The following is a 14,187-nucleotide window of genomic DNA, read 5'->3' on the forward strand; positions in this document are numbered from 1 at the left end:
TGCAATAACTCTTTTGTGTTGTACATGATTTTTTATGTTGTCTCCTTAACTACAGTTCTTGAGGGCAGAAATTGTCTTTTGTTAAACACTGTCCCTCCCTTTCAGAAAAAGTGTATTCTCATACACATAGTGAACATCTGGATGTATTTTCTAAATATGCCATCTACTGAAACAAATATCCTTAAAGGAAATGATAAAATAACTAAGAGTGAACTTTGAAACCTCTATTATTTTCTTATAACTGCTCAGTTTTTGGTCTTCAGTTTTGGTTCTAGAACTTTGTTTTATTGTTGACAGTATTACAGATGTCCCTAATTTCCACACCTCCTTTGCCCAGCTCCACCAAACCTCGCCTTTTTAGAAGACAGAAAGCCAAGGTTAACACATAATTGGTTTGCATGTTTAAAGAAATTATTCATGCTTATTAAGCTATTACTTTTTCTTACAATTTTTTTTTATTGTCTAAAGTTCTACATATGTCTCCTTTTTCCCCAATTGACCCCCTCTCCCATCCCTTCCCAGCTTGGGCAAGCCCCCACCGCCCCAGTGTCTGTGTCCATTGGTTATGCTAATATGCATGCATATAAGTCCTTTGGTTGCTCTCTACACCACCCCTACCATTTGTCTACAGATTGATCTATTCTTGTTCATCAAATTATGTTGATCATTATATCCCACATGTGAGTGAGATCATGTGATATTTATCTTTCTCCGACTGGCTTATTTCGCTTAGCATAATGCTCTCCAGTTCCATCCATGCTGTTGCAAATGGTAAAAGTTCTTACAATTTTTATGTTTTTTTTCATGGAGCTAGCTCTACCAAAAAATGAGGTAAAATGTTAATCAGCAAAGACAAATTATGTTAGGAATGCCATCTTGTGGTTGAGAGTAGTTCCTTACACTAACAGTTCCTTTTAGTGACCGTCTTTAATTCAGAAATCAAACATCCAGCAAATTCACAAATGCATGGTTAAAATGTATTACTACTACAAATAAAGAAAAATTAAATATGTGCATCAATTGTGTGTGGTTTTAGTTGTCAAAAAAAAGCAATGCTCATCGAAAAGGGAGACAATAGGTATAGAAGAATGGACTCCAAATAATATAGGGAAACTGGTACCTACAACTATAAACATACTTCTAATAAAACTATTCAAATACACTGAATTTTGGAAAAAATTTCTCTTGAAATAGGTAAGCCATTTTATTTCTGAATCCACTTCAAAGTACGTCTGTTGATTATTACATCCTGGATTTAAATCATGTGTCCTGATTTTCAAACTACGTCACTCTAACTATAAACATCCAAAGGAGAATGGAAAACAGAACACTTATCTAATTTGGATGGTGTCACTTACACATAATTACTTGTAGCCCAAATGGATTCTGAGTAGAGTTAAAAACACTGGCTCTATCTTAGCAGATAACCTACTTCCTCCATACAAATTAGCCATTTGAGCGGTAAATTATCTTTCTCATCAGAAGAGAACTAGTAATGGTTACAAATGTAGTAGTTGTTCACAACTGTGTTTAAATATTTTAATTGCCAAATTAAATACCAGGCATTTTGGTCCACCTAAAAGTGGGGGTAGGAAGTGGGAACTGATGCATCCCTCGTGAGTAAACAGAACAGCACAATAGCACAAGGGTCTGTGCACTATGCAACCTTTTTGCCACTTCTAGATTAAGTGACAGGTACCTTTTAAGGATCCAAGGAGCATGTAGAGATAGAAAGTTCAGTCCTAGAGGTTAGGCTATTGAAATTCCAAAAGATAATAATATAAACATAGCTAAATAAAAAAAAGACTATTGTACTCCAAATCAATTTTTGTGATTTATTATTGCATGGTTATTAACAAAAAAATTATTTTACTCAGAAAACTTATATGAATTGATTTTGTATTAGTTTTTCCACATGACTCTTCAGGACATTCACATCAGCTGCACAGACCTGATACTCCATCTTCTCTTGCTGTTTTGTCCTCTCTAATAAAGCCTCATGTAGTGGAGGTAATGCATTGTATGAACTCAGTAAATAAAGCCGACTTGACAAAGTTTGGTTGATTTCTTGAATCTTTAAGGCCTGCATGATAGCAGGTGCAAACTTTGAGTAATGAGCTGTAGATGTGACAATCACTGGACAGGTTTTGTCTTGCATTCTATCTGCAACCACTTTTGCAACAGCAGTGTGTGGATCCAAAATATACCCGGAATTATTGTAGGTGGAGTGAATAGCTGCGAGGCACTCTCCCTCAGAGCACCAGTCGGCTACAAAATCCTGCTGAAGTTTCTCAACTAGATTCTTTTCTATCTGAAAGTGATGCTGCTCTTCTAATTGATTAAATAATTTTTTCATTAATTGTCCATCTTTATTAGCCAGCAAGTGTAAATGTCGTTCCAGGTTTGAAGATTTAAGAATATCTATTGCTGGTGAAAAAGTTTGTGCTAATTTCCTTTCTCTTAGGTCATAATGTCCTGTTTTTATAAAATCAGCCAAAACGTGGTTCTGATTAGAGGCACAAATAAATTTTCGAATAGGGATTCCCATCATTTTGGCATACACTGCAGCTAAAATGTTACCAAAGTTTCCTGTGGGAATACAGACATCCACTGGGCTTCCAAAGGAAATAAAGCCTTGGCTAACAAGATCAAGATATGCAGAAGCATGATAAACTACTTGGGGAAGCAATCGGCCCCAGTTTATGGAATTAGCTGAACTTAAGATTGTTCCATATTCCACAGTAAGAAAGCCAGTAAAGTCAGAATCTTTAAAAATTCTTTTTATAGCTGTCTGGCAAAAATCAAAATCTGACTTGACACCCATTGCCCATCCATTTTCTTCCTGACTGCCAATTATCTGTGCTTTTTGAAAATCACTTATTCCATTCTCAGGAAAAAACGTGGCCACAGCTATTCTTTGCTTGTCATTTTTATTAAGATTACTAAAACCATTTAAGACAGCACTCCCTGTGTCTCCTGAAGTTGCTACAAGTATCATATAATTGCAACTGGGTGGAATACAGTGTGCAAAAAGATGAGGCATAAGCTGTAAAGACAAATCTTTAAATGATCCTGTTGGTCCATAAAACAACTCCAGGATGAACTGGTTGCCTGAAAGATGCCTGACAGGGGCAATTTTTGAGCAGACAAAGTTTTCCCCATAAGCAGTTTCAATCATTTCTCCCAATCTGGCAGCAGGTATGTCAGCAGGATGTATACACTTTTCCAACAGTATTTGTGCTCTTTCTATGTAGGTTGCTCCTACTAATCTTTTCCACTCCCCACAGTTTAATTTTGGAAATTCCTTCTCAGGAACAAAGAGTCCACCATCAGAAGCTAACCCCTCAATCACAGCTTCACTAAAGAATTTTGTCGAAACCTTCTGTTCACAGTCTTTAGGCCAAACGTGTCTTGTTGAAATGAATGTTTCTGAGTCCACATCTTGGTATCTTTTAACTTCATTAAGCACTTTGTCAGCTACCTCCTCTGGGGAAGCCCCAGTTACACAAAAAACACGGGTATCATACCACTTCTTATAATACTGCCTTCTAAATTTAAGTAAGTCTATCATAGCTGTCCCAGAATTCTGACCTACAATCCTATCTATTTTCATTAATTTTAGACGATTAACTATATCTATTAGAGGTACATCCAGGTATACAATTATTCCATTTTTCTTCAGATGCCACATGCTAGTATCATGCATTGGGTTAGACCCAGTAAGGGAAATCACACTTCCAGATGTAGAGAAGTTTAACACAGCTTTTCCTTCCTCTTCTAAAAATTGTTCATTACCAACATCCTGTAATTTTTCAGACACACTCATATTCCAGGTTTTTTCAAGGATATCATCATCCACATCTATGACACAACAGCCTAGTTTCAGCCCTATTATTCTGCCTACTGTTGTTTTCCCAGCTCCAGGCAATCCCATCAGGATAATATTTTTGTCTCCAACAAGAGAGTGAGTTGAGTGACATGACTTCCTTAATTCTGCAAGTGCAAAGGTTCTTGAAAGATATAGCTGTGCATGTTTATCCGTTTTAGCATGTATAACAGAAAAACATTTCTGGGTTATTTGTTTCAGATGTTGACATCGGTTAAAGTGGAGCATTCTCTTTTCACTTTTTTTTTTTTTCCAAAGCCAACCTAAAAACTGGCTTTAATCCTTTTCAAAACATAAAAAAAAAAGAAAGGACCTTTGGTTACTAATTTCAACAGACTTAAAATCCTCACAGGAGTGAATATAACCATGTCCACAGTACATAAACTATTTTAAAATCTTCCAAATTTGTGGGATATTTTAAAAAAGTATTTGAATTCAAATTCCCATATATTGCATATTACATCTTTAAAAATCTTTTCAAATCTCAAGACACTGAATAATCAAAACTTTAATAATTTGTAGCAATTAAGCAACAGAAACTTTGTTCAGAAAATGCCATTATCATAGGTGCTTTTTGAAAAAATATACTAAATCAAATTAGTATTTCTTTTTCCTGTAATGAAAATTGTTTTATGTTTTATAACCCGTATAATAAGGGTTATTTAAAGTTGGAATGTTAGTTGCTTAGAATTCACAAAAAGATGATTGTTTTTATATTTAATTTCTCTTTAGTTATATGAACATGTTTATAGACTATCATGTTACTCATACATTTCTTAGATACAGTATTCACAACAGGAAACCAGAATAAAATATTTGCTTATAAAATGCTTAAATAACTTTCCAAACTATAGGGCCCAGGTATGATATTTTATTTCTATGTGCCTTTTCTATGTATACTATTTAAGAATCTTTCTTATGTATTCTTCATATTGAAGACCTTTTAAAATAAGCTAGAATGAAAGGTATAACATTATGCAAATAGTTAAAGTGATGATCAGCAAGGTCAAAGGCCACATATCTATAACCTTATCTGCATGGGACCATCACTTTGGTCTCTGTCCTATAAACATCATCAGTGAAGAGACTTAATTCAAATTCCAGACTCCAGAGTGATAGAAAAAAAAAACAAACCTCAAGAATGTTATCAATGACAAGAGGGAAAACTTATTCTGGAATCCAAAGCAGCTTTGGATACTGGTCAAATTCCTGTTTTTAGAAATATACTCACCATTAAAACATAAATGTATGCCAGACAAGTAAAAAATTTAGTCACATGTAAAATGCAAGTTAATAACTTCTGCAACATTCATTTAAATTGACTAACATAATTTGACCACTACACAGTGGGGCTTTTCACACATTCTGTAGAACCAAAATGCAACTAAACCATATTAAATGTTAGATGCTACGCTTAAATATGTTCTGAAAACTTTCAGTCATTTACTATTCTGATTATCAATTCTACTCAAACTTTGTTCTGTAATTAACCATTTAAGCCATTTTAAACTAACACTGAATTTAATTTACAAGTTAAATTGCAACTGTCAAGAGAAGGAATACATTTCTTTATTTGGCTTTTCAACTTGTATGTGCTGTGCTTAACTCCCAGTGACTTGTAAACATATGATACACACGTACCAATCTTGATGAAGAGTTTGTAGATGCTGAGACAAAGTCAATCTTTGCAAAAAAAGTGGAGTCTATAATGGAAAAAATGTCAAGTTAATCATAACTGCATACAGTATCACAAAATTCCACAATTTGACTATTCTATTATTACAATGCCCATTTGAAATATTTAAAGTGCAAAACAATAATGGACCCTTTTCACGTTTTCCCAAGTCTGTTATTAAAAGATGAAGATACTGCTTTTTTCAACAGTATCTTATCATAGAAAATAGTTTTACTAAACCATATTGAAGAAATTTCTGCCATCAAGCAATATAAAATATCCTATATAATAAAGAGGTAATATGCAAATTGACCATCACTCCAACACACAAGAGGGCCACCACAAGATGGCCAGCAGGGGAGGGCAGTTGTGGGCGATCAGACCAGCAGGAGAGGACAGTTGGAAGGGACCAGGCCTGCAGGGGAGGGCAGTTAGGGGTGAGCAGGCTGGCAGAGGAGGGCAGTTGGGGCGACCAGGCCTATAGGGGAGGGCAGTTGAGGGGGAATGGGCCTGCAGGGGAGGACAGCTGGGGGGACCGGGCCTGCAGGGGAGGACAGCTGGGAGGGACCCAGGCCTGTAGGGGAAGGCAGTTGGGGGGGACCAGGCCTGCAGGGGAGGGCAGTTAGGGGTGACCGGGCTGGCAGAGGAGGACAGCTGGGGGGGACCAGGCCTGCAGGGGAGGGGAGTTGGGGGCAACCAGGCCTACAGGGGAGGGCAGTTGAGGGGGACCAGGCCTGCAGGGGAGGGAAGATGGGGGGAACCATGCCTACAGGGGAGGGCAGTTGGGGGGGACCAGGCCAGCAGGGGAGGGCAGGTAGGGGTGACCGGGCCAGCAGGGGAGGCAGTTGGGGGCAATCAGGCCTGCAGGGGAGGACAGTTGGGGGGGACCCAGGCCTGCAGGGGAAGGCAGTTGGGGGGGACCAGGCCTGCAGGAGGGGACAGTTGGCGGGGACCAGGCCTGCAGGGGCGGGGAGTTGGGGGCAACCAGGCCTGCAGGAGAGGGCAGTTGGGGGGAATCATGCCTACAGGGGAAGGCAGTTGGGGGCAACCAGGCCAGCAGGGGAGAGCAGTTAGGAATGACCAGGCTGGCAGGGAAGGGCAGTTGGGGGCGACCAGGCCTGCAGGGGAGGACAGTTAGGGGCAATTGGGCCAGCAGAGGAGCAGTTAGACATCAAACAGGCTGGCAGGGGAGTGGTTAGGGGGTGATCAGGCTGGTAGGCAGAAGTGGTTAGGGGCAATCAGGCAGGCAAGCGGTTGGGAGCCAGCAGTCCTGGATTGTGAGAGGGTAGTCGGACATCCCTCGAGGGGTCCCAGATTGGATAGGGTGCAGGTTGGGCTGAGGGACACTCCCTCCCCTCCTCCCCCCCATGCACGAATTTTGTGCACCAGGCCTCTAGTAACCAAATAATAAAATATATAAAATCTTTCACAATGACACCTAAAATTTTAAGAATTTAACTGTATATTTAGTGATCAGAGGAAAATAAATCATGGAATAAAGCTATGAAATGAGAATTTGAATCAAGACATAATTTGCTTGTATTAAAACACACTGTAAAAAGCACAAATAAAGCACTTGCCACACACAGGTACCACTTAGTCCATTTAAATTCATTTGTAATAAATTCAAAGCATGTATCACAGTGGCTGGCACACAGGGATATTCATATGTATAGTAACATTAATCATAGTCACTCAATGACAATGGGCTAAAAAGATATAAATTGAGCCCTAACCGGTTTGGCTCAGTGGATAGAGCGTTGGCCTGCGACTGAAGGGTCCCAAGTTCGATTTCGGTCAAGGGCATATGCTGAGGTTGTAGGCTCGATTCCCAGTGGGGGCGTGCAGGAGGCAGCCAATCAATGATTCTCTCTCATCATTGATGTTTCTCTCTCCCTCTCTCTCTCTCTCCCCCTCTCCCTTCCTCTCTGAAATCAATAAAAATAAATAAATACAATAGAAAATTATGGTCCTGGCTGGGTGGCTCTGTTGGTTGGAGTGTTGTCCTACACACCAAAAGGTGGTGGGTTTGATTCCCTGTCAGGCACATACCTAGCGGGGGTACATACAGGAGGCAATGATGTTTCTCTCCCCTTCCTCTCTCTCTGAAGATCAACAGAAAAAAGACATATCTTTGCGTGAGGATTAGAGAAAAGGAAAAAAAATCCTGACAGTTCAATTTATTAATTCTGTATCAATATTATTTCATCATAAAAATCTTTCTGACTCTAGAAAAAAATGCTGTTAAGTGTTAGCACATGTAACAAATATTATCTTTTCAAAGCAAAATAAAGAAGATGAATTCTTAAGCTACATACTAATTTTGCTTTTATAACATTTAGCCACAAACTAATTTTAGGACTTCAACATCCATTGCAAGCAAAGCAAATGACAAGAGAAGATGGAATAATGCCCACAGCATGTAACTTTTATCTAGAAACAGAATTTTACTTAAGTAATACAGTCATGGTACTAGCGTTATTCATGGTACTAGCGTTCTATAAAGTTAACAGGAATATTGAATTAGTGAATATTAAACTCCTGCTTCTGAGAAATACATAACCTTGTTTTATATGTGTTTCTGTTTAAAGACATCTTATTTAACATATACAGTTGATTCATTACCAATGAACTCACAGCCAACAGCACTCTTAACTCATGCCTGAATGGAGCTAATCTAACACACATTTTCTCTGTAAGGCCCTGATAGCACTGTTGCCTGGGGAACACCAGGCAGCACTTCAGCACTCTGCTTGGGGGTCATTTTAAACAGCAAAATCACCAACTAGAAGCACAAAAATGTGAAAAATGTGGCACTAAATAGAACATGAAAAGGACACTTGTCTACAGTATGAGAGCTGAAGCAAGAAGGCAGAGGGTCACCTTGCTTGACTCCAGCATGGAACATGCACATCAGACAACTCAAATTTTTCACCACTGTGTGCATGTCTGAGAATGACTACAAAAGTGTTGCATGTATTAATTAGGGGTTATAAATAAATTTTAGCCATAATTCACAAATATGGAACCTGTGAAAAGTGAGGATCAACTGTGTATCATTTTCTTTTATGATTCAAAGCCATGTTATTAGACATTTTTTCATTTATTTATATGTTAGCATGTTTTTCAGTATAATGTTGATGAATAGGAAATTTTTCCTTAGCCGAAGGACAAAACTATTTGAAATTAAATGAAAGTCAATCACATAGGAGTCAGAAAGCAAAAACATTTACTTAAAGACCAAATCTCTTGACCATTATAAAATTACCTAGTTTTCAATTCCTCTGGGAAATTGTCAGAATCCTACTTAGTCAAAATGATTCAACATTTTTCACCCATTTAAAATATTTGCTATTATATTCTCCTCCATAATAAAATAAGACATAGTACTTCAAAATTTATCTCCTGATGAGAACTGGCTATATAGTTCAATGAGCTTGTTTATTAATGCAATCTCTATTTAAATTTCTCTGATGACTAAACCTAGTCCACTATCTTATGAAGAAAGATATTGAGGTTTTTAAAAATTCTTTTAAATTACTGCATTTTATAGCATTAAGTTATTTTCCAAGTAATAAGAACAAATAAAAATATACTAGGACCGTGGTCGGCAAACTGCGGCTCGCGAGCCACATGCGGCTCTTTGGCCCCTTGAGTGTGGCTCTTCCACAAAATACCACGGCCTGGGCGAGTCTATTTTGAAGAAGTGGCGTTAGAAGAAGTTTAAGTTTAAAAAATTTGGCTCTCAAAAGAAATTTCAATCATTGTACTGTTGATATTTGGCTCTGTTGACTAATGAGTTTGCCGACCACTGTACTAGGATATAAACAAATGATGGGTGGAGGTAAAGCTCTGCTGCTTCTGAACAAAAATCCTCTCAACAAGCTCCTACTTCCATAGGAACTTGGAAGTGGAGAGGGTGAAAGGATCACACACTCCATGCCATGTTGTAATCATAGGGATTTTACAAGTTCCTACTCATCATTGCTTTTATCTTAGTATCAAAGCTGACTAAGCATTTCCTATTGTTTCCTTTTGCTGTTAGATATCCTCTTAATGGTCTTGAGTATTTAATTCAAGCCTTTTTAAAGTACACTTTTCCATTTTATAACTTAGAAAAATATTTTAATGTATATTTGTCTTTATAAAGCGTTTATTTTCCTCCCAATTATCATATTTGTATTGCCACCTACACCTATTTTATTCATCTAAGTAGATTCAAATAATCTTTAGGAAAAACAAAAAAACACCTACTTTTTATGTGAAACCATTTATAACAAGGGTCTGTGCCAACTACAACCCACAGGCCAAATTAGCAACACAACTTTGCTTCCATTTGTTCATTTGTTCATTACTGCCTTTGGCTGCTGCTGAGCTACAATGCAGAGTTGAGTAGCTGCAACAGAAACCATCTGACCTCCAAGGCCTAAATATTTATTAACTAGGCCTTTACAGAAAAGTGCATGCTCTCTGATGGTATACCAACACTAATCTCCTGTGGACATATTGGACACAGGCATTTCCTTGAACAGTACCGCTGTTTTGAGAAAAATATAGAAATTAAAAATATATTCTTTGTAAACATACTTTCAAAAAAAACAAGCAGAATTACAGATCAAGCATCTAAGAAAAAAAAAATGTTCCTTTCCAAATGATTTAACAACTTCCATCATGATTGTAAACTAAATATACTATAGTGAGAAGATCTTAAATTCTGTTTAGTAATTTTAAAACCACAATAAGTATACTGACATCAGTGAAAATACTGTGTTCAGGAACACCAGGAAGTTAAGATTAGCTAAGGCCAGCTGGTACTTACTAACTGAAGAAATACTCTTCTTTGCACAAACCATCCCAAGTGTTCCTTCTAATTAGAAAAATTGTAAGTTTTGGCCAATGACTAGCCATGTGGCTAATGGTATTATCATTCTGAGCCCTTAGTTCAAATCTTAACATGTACAGAGAACAAAACTTTTCTTTACCTACGCTAAGCAAAAAACAAAAAACTGAGAGGGCGGAACTGGCGCGCTCTCCCATCTTGGAGCATCTTGATTCTCTTTGGACAGTGACCGCTGTAAGGGTGGTTCCGACTGTCTTTCTTCCCACATCACAGTGCCAACATGTCTTTTAGGGATTGGGATGGCAAAAGCTTTTAAGTGAATTTCTCTCAGCAGTCACTCGTGTATACAAGTTGGTTTATGGAAGATCAGATGGGTTTCGAACGGACAAAAACCGCTTCTCACAAAGGCAATTTTCAAAAATGGACACCAAAAAAAAAAAAAAAGGGCAAAAATTACAGGGTCCATATAAAAGGCTTCCTCTGGTTCAGGCTACGCGTTTAAAAAACAAGTCCACACACTGGTGTTGGAAGACCTAAGAGGAGGGCCCGATCCAGGGGGAGACAGGGCGGGCGGAAAGCAGAGAAACCGGGGAGGCGCAGGGCCCGGGGGAGACGCGGGGCGACAGGTGGGTCGCAGGCCCGGCGGCCGTGGGCGCCGCGAGCACCGCCGGCCGAGGACCGAAGCAGCCGAGACAGGAGCTGTGATGCCGACGACAAGCGAGGAGCAGACAGGGGAGGGCGCGAAGGGGAAAGGCATGCGATGGGAGCGGTCTGGCGTCTAAGGCCTCCCTTTCTTCCTCCTGCAATAACTCACCAAGAAAATCACCCTGAGAAGACGGGGAAAGAGACACAAATGGGAGGCAGTGTCCAGGAGCATCGCCTCGGGATCGAGCCCCACATCTCCGGCCCTGGCCCCCCGACCACAGCCCAGGCCCGAGACCTCGCCAGGACCGCCCCCACGCCGCGGCCCCCACGCCTGCGCCTGCGCCGGTGCCGTCCGGCGCTCCCGAGCGCCACACCCACCGCCAGAGCCGCCCAGTATCAGGCACGTGACTCTCGTCAGGCTCCACCTACGAGCTACTTCCGGCCCCGCCCCTACCCGGTCCGCTCTCCACGTGGGCCGTGCGTCGGCGTGGCCTCGGCCTCTGGCCCCGCCCCTGCCGGATTGGGACCTGCGCGCTAGAGCCTTATTGTGTGACCTCAGCCCGCCCGCCGGGCTTCTGTGTCTGAATCTTTCTCATCTATACAGACAGAAAAAAACATTTATAAAGGGACGCCGTTTTTCACCCCATTACTCCCACAGGCACAAATAAACAGTGGTCTCCATATTGAGCTTTCCAGTTAGAAGAATGAGCTGCGGTGACGGGAGAGAGGAAGCACGGTCGGCAGTGGGCCCGCCCACTTCCCCGTTGCCTAGTAACTGTTTCCACGGCAAACGCGCGGTCTAGACGCTCAGCCACCCCAAGAGGAATAGAAAGGGTATCTATCCTCTTCCCGAGAGAGGACGGCAAGAAGGGGTCAAAGGGGAACTGTGTGAAAGAGAGAAACCTTAGTTCCTTGAGAAGGCAAGGGAGTAGGATAGGAAAGGGGAAGCGGTGAAGAAAGGGACGGAGATACTGGTATCTTGATTTTTATTTTTTTTAAGTAGTTTTGAGGAGCCGTTTGGTGGCCATGGATCCAGCATGCCCTTCTGAGAGCATTTACAACCTCATACCCAATGACTGGAAGGAGCCTCCCCCGCCTCCTAGGTATGTGGGCCTTACAAGATTATCGCTTGAAACAAGAATGCGGAATAATTCTTTTATTTCAGGATTAATCAAAGCATCATATGACTTTTAAAAAGAAATAAAAAATACTTTTGTCTCGATGAAGTAACCTCGAATGATAACTTCTTAAAGAAAAGGTTGCAAAATCTAGCTACTTAGTATCTCAAAATCAGAGAGGGCGATCCAGTGCCATTTTATGTTAGTCTCCTGTAACAGGGCATGTAACTCTTTTGTAATTTATCTGATTGTTCACACATGATATGTGGTATATAATAGTGTGAAATTTCTTGTTGAAAAAAAATCACAATTTTATTGTCCTGTGTTAGGATATTTCACAGGAGTTCATTGTTTTATTTCTGACTGCTCTTTTTCTAAGGGTGTAGTACTTATTTCCCCCCCAAGATTATGGTCAAATATAAATTTGTTTCTGAGCCTCAATTTTTTGATCGGTGAAACAAAATAGACAGACTAGATAGTTTCTAAGGTCTTTTACGGGTCTAATAGATGGAAGGAAGAGTGGATGGAGAACCAAAAATATGTAACTCAGTTAAAAATTTTACGTAGGTGATAGGACCTCTTAAATTCCCCAGTTTCAAAAAGGTCATCACAAAGTAAAGATCCATTTACGCTTCTGTGTAGGGACTTAGAACTTATTTAAATCTATGGGGAGAAAAGAAGTAGGTAATAAAATACTTGGCTGTCTTTTACCGGTCTCCTTTTCCTAATTTAAGTGAAAACCACCTTGAAAGAGCACTGGGCTAGGAGAGAAAAAACCAACAACAACAAAACAAAACAAAACAAAACAAAACAAACAAACAAAAAAAAACCAGGGGCTTCAACTAATTGGTTTGGGGATCATGAATAAATTTTCATTTATTTTCTTATCTGTAAAACAAATGAATCTTTATGGCCCCTTTCAGATCTAATGGTCAATTGTTTTTACTAGTAATCATTTGGGGTGGATATCATCTTCAACAAGAAGTTCCAATGTTTAATTTTTATATTTTTGTTATTCCTCACCCAAGGATATTTTTTCCATTTCCTTTTTAGAGAGAGTGGAAGAGAGGGGCGGGGAAGAGAGAGAGAGAGAGAGAGAGAGAGAGAGAGAGAGAGAGAGGAGAGAGAGAGAAATATTCATGTGAGAAAGATACATCACCTCCCTAACCTCCCTAACGTGCCATGACCTGGGCTGGGGAGCGAACCGGAAACCCTTTGGTGCACCCACCGAGACTCTAATCATTGAGCAACACCGGCCTGAGTATCCTTGCTTTAACCAGAGCAGCACTTACATTGACTTCCACTAGTTTCTCAACATCTAGTAGAAATTGGAAAGGGGAATATAAAGTAAGAAGATATGATACCGTTGCACAGTTTATGAGGAGTGTTCAAATTAACTACTGGTAAAGGGACTTTTGGTCCAGAATTCCTGTATATTGTACAAGATAAAGCTCCTCCTCTCTGTAACCCACTGGTAGATTGTGTTTTCTATAGAGGACTGGATTTGAATGGTACAATACTGTATTAGATAGGTGTTCTGTTCATTGGTAAATTTAAAAGCTTTACTATGCATGATTTTTTCAAGAAATTTTATAGGAACAATCGTTCTTCATTTGGCAACATTAACTGAGCTCCTGTTAGGTGTATAATATTGCCCTTGGGAGTGTTGCAGTGACAGCACAAACTTTTTGGTTTGCTCTAAGGAGTGTTTAAGAAAAAGGAACTTATGCCCTAACCCCGTGGTCGGCAAACTGCGGCTCGCGAGCCACATGCGGCTCTTTGGCCCCTTGAGTGTGGCTCTTCCACAAAATACCACGGCCTGGGCGAGTCTATTTTGAAGAAGTGGCGTTAGAAGAAGTTTAAGTTTAAAAAATTTGGCTCTCAAAAGAAATTTCAATCGTTGTACTGTTGATATTTGGCTCTGTTGACTAATGAGTTTGCTGACCACTTCCCTAACCGGTTTGGCTCAGTGGATAGAGCATCAGCCTGCGGACTCAAGGGTCCCAGGTTCGATTCCAGTCAA

The 14,187-nt window shown here is 40.0% G+C and overlaps 2 protein-coding genes across 2 annotated transcripts in view; one reads left to right on the top strand and one right to left on the bottom strand.

The window, feature by feature from the left end:
- Nucleotides 1-1,824: 1,824 nt before the first annotated feature.
- On the bottom strand, nt 1,825-11,372 carry THNSL1 (threonine synthase like 1). The gene is made up of 3 exons (XM_079767467.1): nt 11,216-11,372; nt 5,528-5,589; nt 1,825-4,168 (listed from the first exon to the last, which is right to left on the bottom strand). Exon 3 carries the CDS (start codon nt 4,112-4,114, stop codon nt 1,883-1,885), a length of 2,232 nt encoding a protein of 743 aa, XP_079623593.1. The 5' UTR covers nt 4,115-4,168; nt 5,528-5,589; nt 11,216-11,372; the 3' UTR covers nt 1,825-1,882.
- Nucleotides 11,373-12,054: 682 nt separating this feature from the next.
- ENKUR (enkurin, TRPC channel interacting protein) overlaps nt 12,055-14,187 on the top strand; it is a 31,539-nt gene continuing 29,406 nt past the window's right edge. Inside the window, exon 1 of the mRNA XM_079772725.1 lies at nt 12,055-12,149. Coding sequence (XP_079628851.1) covers nt 12,073-12,149 — 77 coding nt within the window. The 5' untranslated portion in view covers nt 12,055-12,072. The remainder of the gene's footprint in view (nt 12,150-14,187) is intronic.

The sequence above is a fragment of the Cnephaeus nilssonii genome (genome assembly GCF_951640355.1).
Source record: "Cnephaeus nilssonii genome assembly, chromosome: 1".
Lineage (NCBI taxonomy): Eukaryota > Metazoa > Chordata > Mammalia > Chiroptera > Vespertilionidae > Cnephaeus > Cnephaeus nilssonii.

Coding starts and splice junctions, on each gene's coding strand:
- THNSL1 (XM_079767467.1), bottom strand. CDS start 4,114: ATGCTCCACTTTAACCGATGTCAACATCTGAAACAAATAACCCAGAAA.